The 12,600-nt window shown below is 39.8% G+C and overlaps 1 protein-coding gene across 4 annotated transcripts; it reads left to right on the forward strand.

Annotated features, from left to right (window-relative positions):
- The first annotated feature begins 98 nt into the window (after positions 1–98).
- Positions 99–9,734, forward strand: ints13 (integrator complex subunit 13). 4 transcript variants are annotated; one of them, XM_067491233.1, is made up of 18 exons: positions 99–1,237; positions 1,457–1,707; positions 1,843–1,917; positions 2,066–2,268; positions 2,413–2,493; positions 2,707–2,797; positions 2,930–3,058; positions 3,405–3,428; positions 4,275–4,359; positions 4,550–4,651; positions 4,757–4,846; positions 4,956–5,134; positions 5,216–5,380; positions 5,591–5,745; positions 5,869–6,099; positions 6,204–6,334; positions 7,180–7,315; positions 7,444–9,734. In XM_067491233.1, the coding sequence occupies exons 2-18, from the start codon at positions 1,483–1,485 to the stop codon at positions 7,478–7,480; spliced, it is 2,139 nt and encodes a 712-aa protein (XP_067347334.1). In that variant the 5' UTR covers positions 99–1,237; positions 1,457–1,482; the 3' UTR covers positions 7,481–9,734. The 4 variants fall into 4 exon arrangements, with proteins under 4 accessions (XP_067347334.1, XP_067347335.1, XP_067347336.1 ...); XM_067491234.1 differs by having other exon boundaries at positions 357–1,237; positions 4,550–4,642; XM_067491235.1 differs by lacking the exon at positions 3,405–3,428 and having other exon boundaries at positions 359–1,237.
- Positions 9,735–12,600: the final 2,866 nt, after the last annotated feature.

Below are 12,600 nucleotides of genomic sequence, written 5' to 3' on the forward strand. Positions count from 1 at the left end.
ACTTACTTTTTGTCCAAACGGCGAAGAAGGTTTTAAATTGTAAAAGTGATTGAAATATAATATATTTACTCTTCAGCCTTGGGGGAATAATGTTTTTCCTGAACCAAATGCGATCTGTTCATTTGTTGTTTGTGCAAGTGGCTTATCTAAAGTACTTATTTTAGAAATGTCTATATATAGATTGAATTTTCTTAATGTCACATCACAACGTGGGAAAGATGTGTCTGAAAGGAATTATGAACAAAAATGGAAATTGTTAATTACTTGATTAAAAAGTTGCCGGGATGAACCTGCTTTAATCAATTACGGGGCGACGTAACTGACTGAAAAATGACAAATGTGCTGTTATGGGCATCACAACTCTTCTTTTCCTTTGACTTTGATTTTACGGAAGGCTTTAAGTGCCTGTAACAATATGCACTCATTGGGTCGATTTTCACAGGAAACAATCGAAAGTAATCAGAGTCAAAGTATATCCAAGTATTATTTGTTTTAACACCTGTCTGATACTGATAAGTGCCTCAGCTGTCACTTCGAAGAGCCGCTTGATTACAATTGCTGTACTCTTCAGATGAATAGCGCAACCTAAAACGTGTTATTCGGGTTGACCACGCACACATGGCCGCCTTGACCCAGAGGCATGATAAATGATAAGTACTAGGAATCTGACTTTACCGCAATAGTTGGTCGAATGACAGGATAACGTACAGGCTAAGTGCTAGGAACTGTACAAAAACGTGGCCCAGCAAGTAGGGGAAAGAAAACGGGGACGGAATACTATTGGGGGCATTTCCGCCAATAACAAACCTGTTAGCTTGTAGCGGCTATTAAGTGTATTGTTTGTGCTAGCCATTCTAAGTGTGTAAAATAGTTAACTAGGTAAAGATTAGTGGAAAGCGGGTAAAAGAGAAACGTTTTATCCCAGTGTTACACAAATAGCACAATGGGTAAACATTACTGTTGTTGTTAATAACCGAACAGATGACTCTGCATAGTGTTAGCTAGCTAACGCGGTTAAACGACATGCTATTTTAGCAAACAGTGAGCTGTTAGCTTGCTAATGAGTGGGGTCATTGGTTATTAACATGTCCCGACACCCACCAGGTTCATCTTTTGGTCGCCAGAAAACCGATTAAACTGACAACACTTGAATCAAAGAGATTGCTAAGTTACAGCTTTTAGCCAGTTCAGATCATTTCCTGGCAGCGAAGCTTTCAATTGACAAGATTTTTTCCAGGTAAGTTAACGTCCACTAATCAACAGTGAATTTTTTGAAAGGTTGACAATGGCAGTTTTTTTTATATCTGTGTTGACTAACTAATGCACCACCAGAAACCACTTTATGATCAGTACTGGAAGAAGTAGTTAGATGTTAAACGTATTTGAAAAAAATATTTGTTACAGTTAGTATTTGCCAAATATTAATTTGTGTATGATGGTGTATTTTTTCTTACAGCTCAGTTAGTACTTCAGCTCTGCAAAATGAAGATGTTCTCAGTATCTCACAAGACAGTGTTTGTTGTGGACCACTGTCCCTATATGGCTGAGTCAAGCCGTCAGCAGGTAGAATGTGATGTGCTGACAAAAAGTCGCGCTCAAGGGGTAATTCCTTTGGCCCCTGTGTCCAAGTCCCTGTGGACCTGTGCTGTGGAGTGCTCTATGGAATACTGCCGGATTCTGTACGATATTTATCCAAAAGACAAAGTGGTTAGTTTCTTTTTTTTATTTTAAAAGTGAAATGTTTTAGCTCAAGACATCTTCCCCATCACTAGTTGAACAACTGTTATACTGAATCAGTGACATCAATTTCATCAGCATTTTCTTTCACTTTGTTATATACAGGTAAATTATATTGTGAGTGATTCAGAGTTCCACATACTGAATAGCTGGAGGCAGGAGGAGCAGAGCACTCACGAGGTACTTACTGTAATGTAACTCTATTTGCAAGCATAATTAATTTTAGAAGTGCAAAATTTGTAAACCCCAGCAGTGACCTTTTGCAGAGGCGCTGATCAGAGTAAGACTTGCATTTTGTTCATGCAGTTTCTCCCCTTCTCTCCTGCAGCTCATGTCAGCTCTGGCAGCTGTTGGCCCCCCTAACCCACGCGAGGACCCAGAGTGTTGCAGCATCTTGCACGGATTGGTTGCTGCGGTTGAGTCGTTATGCAAGATCACAGAGTTGCAGCATGAGAGGCGCACCACACTGATGGACACAGCTGAGAGAGTCGCAAATAGAGGGCGAATTATCTGCCTAACCAATGCTAAAAGGTATAAACTGTCCTTATCATACTGGGAGAAAAACAGTAGTTTTTATTCATATTCCGTTCACGCTCTGTCTGATAGGTGTTTTAGATAAAGTTTATATCACTGAAGACCAATCTAATGCAGTGACCATTTTGTATTTGATCATAGTGACACTCATGTGCGCATGTTGGAAGACTGCATCCAGGAAACCATTTTGGAACAGAACAAGCTGGCAGCAGGCTCAGACAGGTCCGTAGAAGATGATCTCACTGATGTTGACTGTAGTGTGCTTGAAATAGGATTCAGCAGGCGGAAACATTGTTTTGATGCTTCTCTTCTAATGGAACACATAAATCACATATATGACATGGCGTACACTACAGTGTTGCACAGCAAATCTGGGCACTTGTGACAGTAATAAATGACTCAATTTGCTTTCTAACTCACTGTTGTGTGTTTCAGACTGATGGCCATACAGCAGTGTGACCTGGTTTTAATTCACATCCACCCACAGGGTGAGGACACACTGGTGTCTGACCGGCCAAAGAAAGAGGTGAGTGCTGAGTCTTGGGACTCAGTCCTCTAAAAGACACCATTCTAACATATAACATGCTGTGGGATTTACCAAAACAATCACAGTGTCGCAGCTGTTATTTCTCACTGTGTTCCTCTCTTGCTGTGTCAGATTTCTGCACTGCTCACGAGTGAGGTTCACAGTGTTCGTGCTGGGAGGCACCTGGCCACTAAACTCAACATTCTAGTCCAGCAGCATTTTGACTTGGCCTCCACCACCATAACAAACATTCCCATGAAGGTAAGGTCCTCACAGCTCTGTAGTGTGGCCTTGCACATGCCTCATCACATTTAAACTCACATAACTCACATCAATGTTTGACAGTGTTTTTCCTTTATAACTTATTCTATAAACATGCAGTCATATTCTGAATGCAGTGCACCACGTCCCCCTTTTACTTGATTGATTGCTTTGTTTTATTATGCTCATGTTTTTCTTTGTGCTTGCCAAATCTTTGTGTGAGCCCTTCCTCACCTATAAAGACTACGTAAAACTTTACAGTTTCATATTTTTGGTTTTCTCATCTGCATGTTGATATGACTGTGAACCTGCTGCTGGTTTCATGCTGTATTTTCTGTTTTGCTAGCCCACATTAAATGTTTGCGAACAGGTTAGTACTCTGATCACACACACATGCAAGTGAGGAAGGGGCAGAGTTCACACCATGTAGTATGCTGTGTATATATTTTGAGCTCCATTGCTGCAAACAGATTTAAAGTGTCATGAAATCATTTTAGTGTGACGGTGTGCAGATTTACTGGTGAGATTCCAGTGAAGGACAGGCAACTCTTGTCTCATGTGGACAATCTTGTAAGGCATAGTTTGGGATTTGCTGGACATGTTAAATGAATATTAACTCCCTTTTATTTTATAAGAATTTAACTTGGTCTGGGAAAACAGCCATTTATGAGTAAAGCATCAATCAGTTTTATGTCCAAACATTTGTTACCAGCGTTGCCTCTTCTGAGTTATTAAATACTGTCAATGTCTGTCAGTTGTTTTCACCTTAAAAGTTTAAATCCAGACTTTCCCTGGGTGTTTTACCCATCAGTTCCCACTCACTTCCCCTTTAGTTACTTGGTGTGGTCCATTGTGCTGTCTCAATAACTAGTTTTTAAACCTGACCATCCTTTAAGTGTTTTATCTTAATTCCACCCTTAGCTAAAAGCTTGTGATGGAAAAGTTGGTTTTCAGATCGGTCTTTGCCAGGTTTTTAAGTCTAAGCTGAGTAAAACCTGTACTATGTTACAGTGTGAATTAATGTACATTTACATTAAACAGTCTTTGATGTGAATAAAAGGAAGCATACTTGAGTGATCAAGTGATTTTATTTTGACTTTGTTTATTATTATTTACTCGTTGGGACATGAAATCAGCAGTGTTAATACGTGTGTTAATACGTGAGTTTACACATTTATCCTGACTTGTATTTGTTATTGTATCTGTGGATGGGCAGGAAGAGCAACACGCCAACACATCAGCCAATTATGATGTTGAACTGCTGCACCACAGAGATGCTCACCTGGAGTTCTTTAAAAGTGGTAAGTACAAAAGTTAAAAGATGAAAAAAATAAATCAAAATTTTAGAGGGCCATTATGAAATTTACTGATCAGACAGAACTGCACAAATAAAGTGGATTTGAGGCAAATTAGTGGAGTAAAAATAGTTCTCAACATAATTTATCAATTTACTTTAATTAACATTTCAGATGTTGTCTTTGTGTTGTGCAGGGGACTTGCATATGGCAGGCACCAGCACTCGAGAAAATGGACTCAAAGAGACAGTAACACTGAAATGGTGCACACCACGAACCAACAGCATAGGTGGGAATGGTCAGCTTAACTTCCTATTTATTATTTATGTCAAAGTTTATCAAGTGACTCTTTTTGTAAAATATGTGTGGTTTGGTTAAAATGTTTTTCTTTTTTAAATCTCAGAGCTGCATTACTGTACAGGAGCTTATCGCATCTCCCCCACAGATGTTAACAGTCGTCCATCGTCATGTTTGACAAACTTTCTCCTTAATGGTGAGCTGCACTTTAATTCATAATAACACTGATAAACACTTTTTTAAAATCTGATATTTATTCATCCTAAATGTCTTGATTGTTCGTATGTTTATATGACGTTTCACAGGTCGATCGGTGCTGCTGGAGCAACCAAGGAAGTCTGGGTCAAAGGTCATCAGCCACATGCTCAGCAGCCATGGTGGTGAGATCTTTCTGCATGTGCTCAACAGCAATCGCTCCACTCTTGAAGACCCACCCTCTATAAGCGAGGGCTGCGGAGGCCGAGTGACAGACTACCGCATCACAGTAAGTTTAGCTCATATAAACTATGTTGGAAAATTTGTCATATTGCTTGTGACAGTGATGGGTATTTTTGTGTTTCCTTAGGATTTCGGTGAATTCATGAGGGAGAACCGCCTGACTCCAGTTTCAGAATCCTCCCATGATTCCTCCGAGAAGCTACCGGTTGATAGGGCCAAAGCTCAGCTGGAACGACACACTCGATATTGGCCCATGATCATCTCCCAGACCACCATTTTCAACATGCAGGCAGTGAGCAACATTCACATAACTTCATTCACATTTACAGCTGTCCAAGATTTCTGTCCTTTTAAAAGATGTTTTCACATCCAAAACATTCAGTTCGTTGTTAACTGACTATAACATCTGAACACATCTAAGAATGTTTTCTATGTTAGTCCACATCACCGTCCTTCACCTTAATTTTTAGGCTTTTTTGTGGTCATGTTTTTCCTCAACTAGGTGGTTCCTCTAGCTAACCTGATAGTAAAGGAGACTCTAACTGAGGAGGATGTGTTGACCTGCCAGAAGACAGTGTACAACCTTGTGGACATGGAGAGGAAGAATGACCCTCTTCCTATCTCCACTGTGGGATCCAGAGGCAAAGGCCCAAAGAGGTATTTCTTTCTCTTCTTTATCTTCCAACCTGTGTTGTGAACATCAATATTACCCTCACTACTATTTCTGCACTGTTTTTTGTTTTTTTGTTTTTTTTTTCTTTTCTTTTCTTTTCTTTTCAGGGATGAACAGTATCGTATCATGTGGAATGAGCTGGAAACATTAGTAAAAACTCATGCCGGAGCCACCGACAGACACCAGCGAGTTCTGGACTGCATTATCGCCTGTCGCAGCAAACCTCCAGAGGAGGAAGAGAGGAAGAAGAGAGGGAGGAAGAGGGAGGATAAGGAAGACAGGACAGAGAAAAATGGTAGCAAGGACACAGATGACAAAAGCTGGCAGGACTCAGAGAGGTGAGTATTGCTTGGATGGCAATAGTGAATTAATTATAGTTTGAGGCCACAAATATGTTCTTTCTGGGTACTTGATCCAGGTCATTTCAAATTTGAATTTAAAGGCTTAAAGGTTTACTGGATAAAGAAGATCACGAGTCAGAGGTGATAAAGGATTCCCCCGACTCTCCAGAGCCGCTCAATAAGAAGCCTCGTCTATCCACAGAGGAGGTTCATCCCCCAGAGAGAGCAAAAGGTACCAAACCTCCCCATACTTAATAATAATAATAATAATAATAATAATAATAACCATAATAATATTAATAATAATATTCTTACTTAATAAGAATAATAATCATCCCCGGAGGATCTTGTAGGGTAGAACAATCGTCTCTTGGTAAATGGTACTAAGCGAAGTCAGGCTTTCACAAACTTAGCTGAAATCTTATATGGTTAAAATTATTAAAACTGATCTGAAATAATACTGTGTCATTGGAGTAATTACAGACTTGTCCAATTTTCTACTTGCTTTCTATGGCTTTAGTCTAGGGTGTGAAGTATCTTAATGCTTTTAAATTTCCCCCTGACTTACCTAAAATAAACAATTTCTCTGCTTCTAGTTGATAAACTCACGTTTGACTTCACTATATTATAATCTCTCACTACTTTTAGCTGAAAAATGCCTCCAGATGACATCACCTGGAGGATTTTTATTTTATTTTTTTGGTCATTAGGAGTTCAGATGATGTCATCTGGAGGAGCTCTGAAAAAAGCAGGTTTACCATAATTACAACATCCTTAGTAAGAGCATCATCTGAACTGAAGGTTCCTCCAAGTGATGTCGTATGGAGGCATTTTCCAGCTAGAAGTAGAGAGATTTTAATATAGTGAAGTCAAAGGTGAGTTTAATGGCATTTAGGTACATGTACTACCCAAACTAGAACCAAAAGAAACAAGTACAAAATCAAGAAGGCGTCTTTTAACAAAGCCACTTAGCTTTTTTTTTCTTCCCAATTAACTATAGCATCAGCTGATGACATCAGTGAGGCGTCTCTTTTGTGTGTGTTTTTATCTGCGTTCCTTGTGTCCCGGTCTCTGCAGGTCCCGTCTCACTCCTCACCATGTGGACCAATCGCATCACTACAGCCAACTCCAGGAAGCACCAAGAGTTTGTTGGAAGAGCGAGCTCTGTCAATAACAAGTTTGAGTTGTACCAGCACCTGAAAGAAGAAAATGGGTGTGTAACATGTAAATGTCCAGCCTCTTTATGGGTGTAACACTGTTAGGATTAACACTGTCCATGTAGACAGTATGTAGCAGGTTTTACTCATATCTGTGTAATGTAATCATTTCTCTTGTTCTCAGGATGGATGTTCATGAAAATGGCAAAGCCTCTAGATGATGTCTCCATGGTGATTATGGATCAGTGTTTTTCAGACTTTGGATTCCTCATCAAAATACAATTTACAGTGAACTTTACCCTAATGAGAAATTTATAAATGTTTTTTTTTTTTAACTCATAATTTTGTAGATAATGCTGTTCACATATTGTGTAACACAATAAATGATGTCAGTAGAAAACATTGCTGTCGGCTTCTGCACAAACAGTGTGGAAGTGATGAATTATTCATTTTACAATGATTTATCCATATAATACTAAACAAATACCTGACAGTAAAAACCTGTGTAGTAAATTAAATTGTTGCTGCTCTGTTTACAGATATACACACCAAGATTAATCAAAATCTAAAAATCAGTGACAACTTTTGAATAATGAAAACTTTCACCATTTATTTCTGGAACTCTTGCTCCCAGTCTTTGTGTGACAGGTTAACCCACAGTGTTAGTTGAGGTGGGGCCAGTTCAGGTTGGACCAGTAAAGGTTGTCCACATCTGTCTCTCTTTGAAAAGATACTTCTCTTTAAAAAGGTCCATCTTCAGAGGAAGCTCTATATGTAGCGCTGGCTGAATGTTTTGGGTTATCATCATGCAGTATGAAGTGATGCCCTCTCACTTTTGCAGCGTTTGGCTGACTCTGAGCACAACGTATAACCCTGTACATTTCAGAATTCATCCTGCTACTTTTATCAGGAGTCAGGTCATCAATAACCAACAAAGCCGTCTATATAATTATTATTTAGTCTGGGTTGTAAAAAGTGCTTTCACTTGAATCTACAATGAAATTGTGGTGAAGAATAAGGCTGATAATTATCATCATGATCCTCTCAGTGAATGGCCACATAATGAAGGCTAGACCCTACATGTTAACTTCTGGGTGTAGTGTGTGGCTCCTGAGCAGGAGGGGGAGCAGTTGGTTCACGAGCGCTAGTGCCCTTTAATGTTGGAATTGAAACTGAGTAATTCAAAATTGGTGTAACTAATAAAAGTCTAGTTAGGATTCTTAAAGTTAAAATGTTTGTTGCATTTTTGGCATTTGAGGGTCTTTAAATGAGGGAATGCTCATTTGAGGTGGTGGGGGTGATGATGGGGATATTGAAGTACATCTGCAATTAATAGTAATTTATTTTTTATTGAACAGATAAAACTAATATCGTATTCAAGGCTTGGCTGTAAAAAATAGGCACCAAAAACAAGCAAAGATATGGAAAATAACGATGCTGAGACTCCAGACTATAATAATGTTAAAAGAAAATAATGTAAAGAAATGATTCTTTTATCATTGGCTTCACCAAGTTTCAATACAATAGGGAGTAGATATCTTTACTTTAACTTTTAATTTAAAACGAATCTCAAAAACAGCCTTTTTCCACCTACAGAACTTTTCTAAAAATAGGAGCATCCTGTCTCAAAGTGAAGCTGAAAAACTGGTCCATGCATTTGTTAGTTCTAGGTTACACTACTGTAATTCCTTACTTTTGGGAATCCACAGTAACTCCCTGAAAAGCCTACAATCAATCCAATATGCTGCAGTAAGAGTTCTGAAAGGAACTACGCAGCAAGAGAGATCATATTTCACCTTCACTAGCTTTTCTCCATTGGCTTCCCATTAAATATAGAATAGAATTGAAAACCCTCCTTACGTATAAAGCTCTAAACGGTCAAGCTCCATCATAACTAAGAGACCTCATAGTTCCACATCATCCCAGTAGACCCCTTCGATCTCAGAATGCAGGCCTACTTGTGGTTCCCAGAATATCTAAAAAGTAGAATGGGAGCAGATTCGGGAAGCAGACATCTCTACTTCTAAGTCTAGGCTTAAAACCTTCCTCTTTAATAAAGCTTATAGTTAGTTATAGTTATGCTGCCATAGGCTCAGACTGCTGGGGGACCCACCCCCCCAATGCATTAGCTCCTTTCCTCCTCTTGACCCTCTCTCCTCTCCTCTCACCCCACAATTGTCACCACTGTATGACATTAACAATGTGTGTTTTCTCCCGTAGTTGTCCTTGTCCTTCTCTGTCCCTTTCTGCAGGTGTCCCCGGCCTTGGAGCTGTGTGTTTCCAGTGTGCAGCTACTGATCCTACCAACCCGCCTGAAGTTTGTTGTTGCTTTTTGTTGCTCTTTTCTTTTCTCTCTCCACTTTCCACTCACCCCAACCCGTCTAGACAGATGGCCGGCCGCCCTGAGCCTAGTTCTGCAGGAGATTTCTTCCATTAAAGGGAATTGAGTTTTTCCTCTCCACTGTTGCCTAAGGCTTGCTTAAGGGGGATTTGTTGGGTTGCCTCTACATACTTGTATAGTCTGGACTTTATTATGTAAAATGCCTTGAGATGACTTTTTTGTGAATTGGCGTTATATAAATAAAGTTGAATTGAAAATTGAACTAATTAACTTATCCAGGTCCAGGTGTGTTTTCAGCTGAGCTGTTAATGTGGTCTGTGACTCAGTCTGAATTGTTGTTACATTTAGCTGTGTCATCACATCCTGATGAATTCCAGGTGGAGCTGGGGATAGATGTTGAAGGGTCTCCATTTGCTGAGTTAGCGATAATTGCTCATTATATATGAGGTTGGTGACACATCTGGAAACAGCTGAGTGGACTGTATGTTGTTTGATGATGGAGGTGGCGCTGGTGACTGACTTCAGTAACAGGACATCATTAAAATCCTCTGTGGAGGTGACAGAGAAACAGATGGGAGGTAATTGGGTGTTGGTTTGGCGGTGGTGTGGTCCTTTTTTAAAATGCAACACAAGTGAAAAACATGAGTTCTACGATGGCAATTAGTGATAAAAGGATATGAAACTAGAAAAAAGCATTTCCAAAAGTAAATGCACTGCTAATGCTTAAATTTTGAAACGATTTTTCTAAGAATTGTTGAAAAGATAACTATTATAAAAATGATAGAAGTTAGCCAAACACGGACATACATGTCTTTAAAAGGCTGAACATTTGGATATGTGAACGGTTTCTGAAGCTGAATGTAGCTGCATTAGTCAAATGCCAAAAAAGTAAAATGTAAAGAAAAATAACAATAAAGATTGTTATTCTAATCTAATCTGGATGTAATGTTATTCCTTACTTGGTCTTTTCATTGCGATGCAGGTGCAAGACAGGTTAATGTATTTAACTAGCAAATGCAAAGCTGATGAAATGTGTTGTATTATCAGTGGATCAAATGAAAAGATGTAACTTTCAACAGCAAGGAGCACTTTGGTGCCTTTCAGGACATTGCAGCATGGATGCAGCAGTAGCCAAATTTAGCAACACGCCACTGTAGTAGTGTAATAGTTCCACATCATCCCAGTAGACCCCTTCGATCTCAGAATGCAGGCCATACATTTCCTTCTGGAATTGAGGAAAATAAAAATCAGTTAATGCAGCCACATCCATTTTTCTTTTGCAGGTTTTTATGGCATCTCTAACACAGTCCTTTGTTTTCCAAGTCATCCATTGCTCATATTTCTCATATTTCATTCTCTGCATTAGCCCATATGTTCTTCCATTCATATACCCTCTGAGCTCCATTCAGCTGTGGGCTCGTTATCCAACAGGGTCAGTTCATTCAAACATATGACCTGAATGACTAAGCTCCCAGAACAATCCCATGTAGTCATATAGAAGTCAACAGCAGCAGACTTACCCTGTGAGCTCACTGTGGGCTGACTTTCTGACTCAGTGTGGTCTCCTTCTGGTGAGGTCGGAGGGTCAGACGAGTGGTGAGCGAGTCTCTGTCTGTGGCCTCATGTGTCAGTGTGGAAATGACACTGGAAGAGACTGGGGTCAGTAGCAGTGAAGGGTAAACCTTGTGAGAGCATGTCTTTAAAAAAAGACTTCATGATGTATCTGTCGTGACTTCTAATTTTTCCTCACTGCAGCAAGAGGCTTGAAGAACAGGTTTGATATTCATGGTAGAAAGCACAGTTTGCTTTCGCAGCCAAAATACATACAGAATGTGTGGAAACTTGTTGACTACTCTGATGAGCAATAATTTTATGACCAGTGAAAGGTGAAGTGATTAAAACTGATCATCTCATTCTAATGGCACCTGAAAGAGGTTGGCCTATATAAACATAGTCCACATGTTGGAAGCAGAAAACACGGGCAAATGTAAAGATTTTAGATTTTGTGGGACACTCTTGTTCTTCAGTGGTCAGGACCCATCACACGTGGTTCAAGGAAGGAGAACCGGTGAACCAGGGACACGATCATGGGTAGCCAAGGCTTATTGATCCATCAGGGCAGCGAAGGCTGGCGCATGCAATCAGATCCATTAGAGGAGCTACTGTAGCTCCAATTGCTGAAAAAGTTAAAGCTCATTCCACCAGAAAAATATCAGAACACACCGTTGGTTGCAGTTTGTTGAGTATGAGGTTGCTTATTCTCAGACTGGCCATGCTAACACTTTTCCATTGTCAAAAGCATATAAAATGGACATTTGAGCATTAGAACTGGATTATGTAGAAAGGGGAAGCCTGGTCTGATGACTCACATTTAGTCGCATGCTTGCTTACCTGGGAAAGAGATGCCACCGGGATCCATTATTGGTAAGCCAGTGGAGCTAGTGTGTTTCTTTGTCTACGCTGTTAAACCTTGTTAAACCTACTTCACGAGTGGTGTATGTGCACACCTGATAAACGTGCCAGACGCTCTTTTGGTTTCCACACCTCCTAACAGGAATATCTGGCTTGGACACTGCCAGAAGTTGAACTTTCTTCACTAGCCTGTCATTTGGTGCTCAAATTGTTACCATGTTTAAAATTTCTCGGTTTATTTATGACAATGCTGTCGTCTTTCTGCAGCTGTGAAGACAACAAGTCTGTAGTCTGAAGCTGCCCCAAGGCCGACAAGGTTGTGGAAGGTTCCTGAACTACAGCACTACAGTTCAGTATAGATCTCTATTCATACCATGGGCCTGCGTGCTGCTACATGCTTACTATATTTTTCAAGTACTTTATCTAAACGTGCATAAACATGTACACACTTCACACACTAAAGCATTCTGCAAATATACACCCGACATAAATGTTTTCAATCTTTGTGCTTGTACTGATCTAACTAGCTCCAAAACTCAACCTGTAATAACTTGAGCTCACAACCAGTTTTGTAGATACATAAAACTT

This window comes from Channa argus, chromosome 21, assembly GCF_033026475.1.
Source record: "Channa argus isolate prfri chromosome 21, Channa argus male v1.0, whole genome shotgun sequence".
Taxonomy (NCBI): Eukaryota; Metazoa; Chordata; class Actinopteri; order Anabantiformes; family Channidae; genus Channa; species Channa argus.

Excerpts from the sequence above, each read along its gene's own strand:
- ints13 (XM_067491233.1), top strand. The coding sequence starts at position 1,483 with ATGAAGATGTTCTCAGTATCTCACAAGACAGTGTTTGTTGTGGACCAC. Across the intron at positions 2,798-2,929 it reads CTGACCGGCCAAAGAAAGAG|ATTTCTGCACTGCTCACGAG; the intron begins GTGAGTGCTGAG and ends TTGCTGTGTCAG. Across the intron at positions 4,847-4,955 it reads GACAAACTTTCTCCTTAATG|GTCGATCGGTGCTGCTGGAG; the intron begins GTGAGCTGCACT and ends GACGTTTCACAG.